This window comes from Buceros rhinoceros, unplaced genomic scaffold (assembly GCF_000710305.1).
Source record: "Buceros rhinoceros silvestris isolate BGI_N320 unplaced genomic scaffold, ASM71030v1 scaffold10985, whole genome shotgun sequence".
Lineage (NCBI taxonomy): Eukaryota > Metazoa > Chordata > Aves > Bucerotiformes > Bucerotidae > Buceros > Buceros rhinoceros.
The window spans coordinates 22,813-24,491 of NW_010412292.1; the positions used below are offsets into that span (position 1 = coordinate 22,813).

Genomic DNA, 1,679 nt, shown 5'->3' on the forward strand with positions numbered 1-1,679 from the left:
CTTTCCGGTGTCTCAAACATACACTCCAGATTTACAACCCCGGGATGATGGAGATTCTATTAAAGGTAAATACACCACTAGATTTCTCATCATGATCCATAGGTTTTATTATCACTTATCACTTCAGACCCCCGCTAAATGTGACAACATTTCAGTATTTCATAAATTAAACTGAGTGCCTAACCTGTAGGCAACAGGCATGACATTTCTAGGGACAGTACAGAAGAATGGATGAACTCCAAATTAGTTTAACTAACACATCTTCCTTATTGTGCCTGGGGCTTAAAGCTGCAGAAATTGTAATTCCTAATGTGACATTGCAAATACATTTGGTCTCGGCTGTTTATACAGATTAAGCAGCAAAGATACTAGTATTTTTGCAAAAATACTGGTGACTCTCAATTAAAATAATTGTATTATCTGTAATTTATAGAAACAGAAAAATGGAGTTAATAGAGTAAAAAGGAACAGAAAAAATACCTGTAAAATTGCAACTTCATTACGAAGTTGACTTTCCTGCTTAGTTGGAAACCTCAGTTTGTCAATTATTTTAATGGCAACATCTCTTCCTGTTTTGCGATGTTTTCCTGCATGAATAAAACAAAAGGCCTCCATCAATTGACGTGACTAATTCTGTAAAGTGTTCCCCTTTCACTGCGTTGTACAAATGGCGCAGCCAAGTAGTTCTCAGAGCAAGTTTGGAGCAAATTAAACAATAATTTATGAAAAGTTTTCTATCCTTTCCCTTCTTTCTGTCCTTTGATGAGAGAACTTGTCTTGTTATCACCTGACACAGCTGTTTAAACTCGTAAGAAACACACACAGATGAGGAAGTCAGCTCTGCCTTTCAACAATACAGGTGCAAAGTTAGCTTCCTCATACATATATATATATATATATGTGCTTGCTCATATACTTAAGCTGTGCTGCATTCTCTGCAACTGCAGGCTGTCAGCTTAGTCCTTCCATAGTAGCTCCAAATAATGAAATAAGTCATCGCCTTTAGGCACAGGAGTGCATGTCCCAGGTTTATCAGAGAGCGACACGGGTTCATCAGTGAGAAACTGGTTGTCAGCTCTCACTTCACTGTCTCAAGCAACAGCTGTACTTAAATATCCCTTAAAAACTGCTGGAAAAAAGGAGGAAAAAGGAAAAATTGATAAGAAAATAAAAAATACAAACAATTCTAACAAACTACTGACAGGCAAAGAAAAAACATGCCAAGAAAAAAGGCAGGAAAAAGAATTTATCTTTTTTCTCCATCCACTATAGTTCTCAAAAAGAACAGTTTTCTGCATTTCAGGGTTTTTGAAGATATTAATATACACTGACCTGCTACAAGGCAGAAAACTTCATGCTACAAAAAGATTGTCAACAAAAATTAGTTCCATTGTTTAATGAATACTGCTTATACAAAACAATGGGCAGATAATTTCTGTAAGAAAACATTTCGGAGTTCAAATACTATCACCATTCAACAAATTTTCTACCTTAAGCACACGTATACAACCCTCCGAAGCCTTACCTCCATAAACGATTCCAAACTGTCCTGATCCGAGCACCTCGTCGGGGAAGATTTGGTACACCGTGCTAATATCCTGTTTAGATAAACACAACCTGTTTAATGAATAGTGCTTATACAAAACAATGGGCAGATAATTACTGTAAGAAAACATTTC

At 36.4% G+C, this 1,679-nt stretch overlaps 1 protein-coding gene across 1 annotated transcript in view; it reads right to left on the reverse strand.

Moving 5' to 3' along the window:
* The window catches only part of LOC104493620 (serine/threonine-protein kinase D1), a gene marked incomplete at its 5' end in the record, with an annotated part of 15,400 nt that extends 13,802 nt beyond the window's left edge, over positions 1-1,598 (reverse strand). The window contains 3 exons of the mRNA XM_010136339.1: positions 2-56; positions 481-587; positions 1,526-1,598. Coding sequence (XP_010134641.1) covers positions 2-56; positions 481-587; positions 1,526-1,598 — 235 coding nt within the window. The remainder of the gene's footprint in view (position 1; positions 57-480; positions 588-1,525) is intronic.
* Between the last annotated feature and the right edge of the window lie 81 nt (positions 1,599-1,679).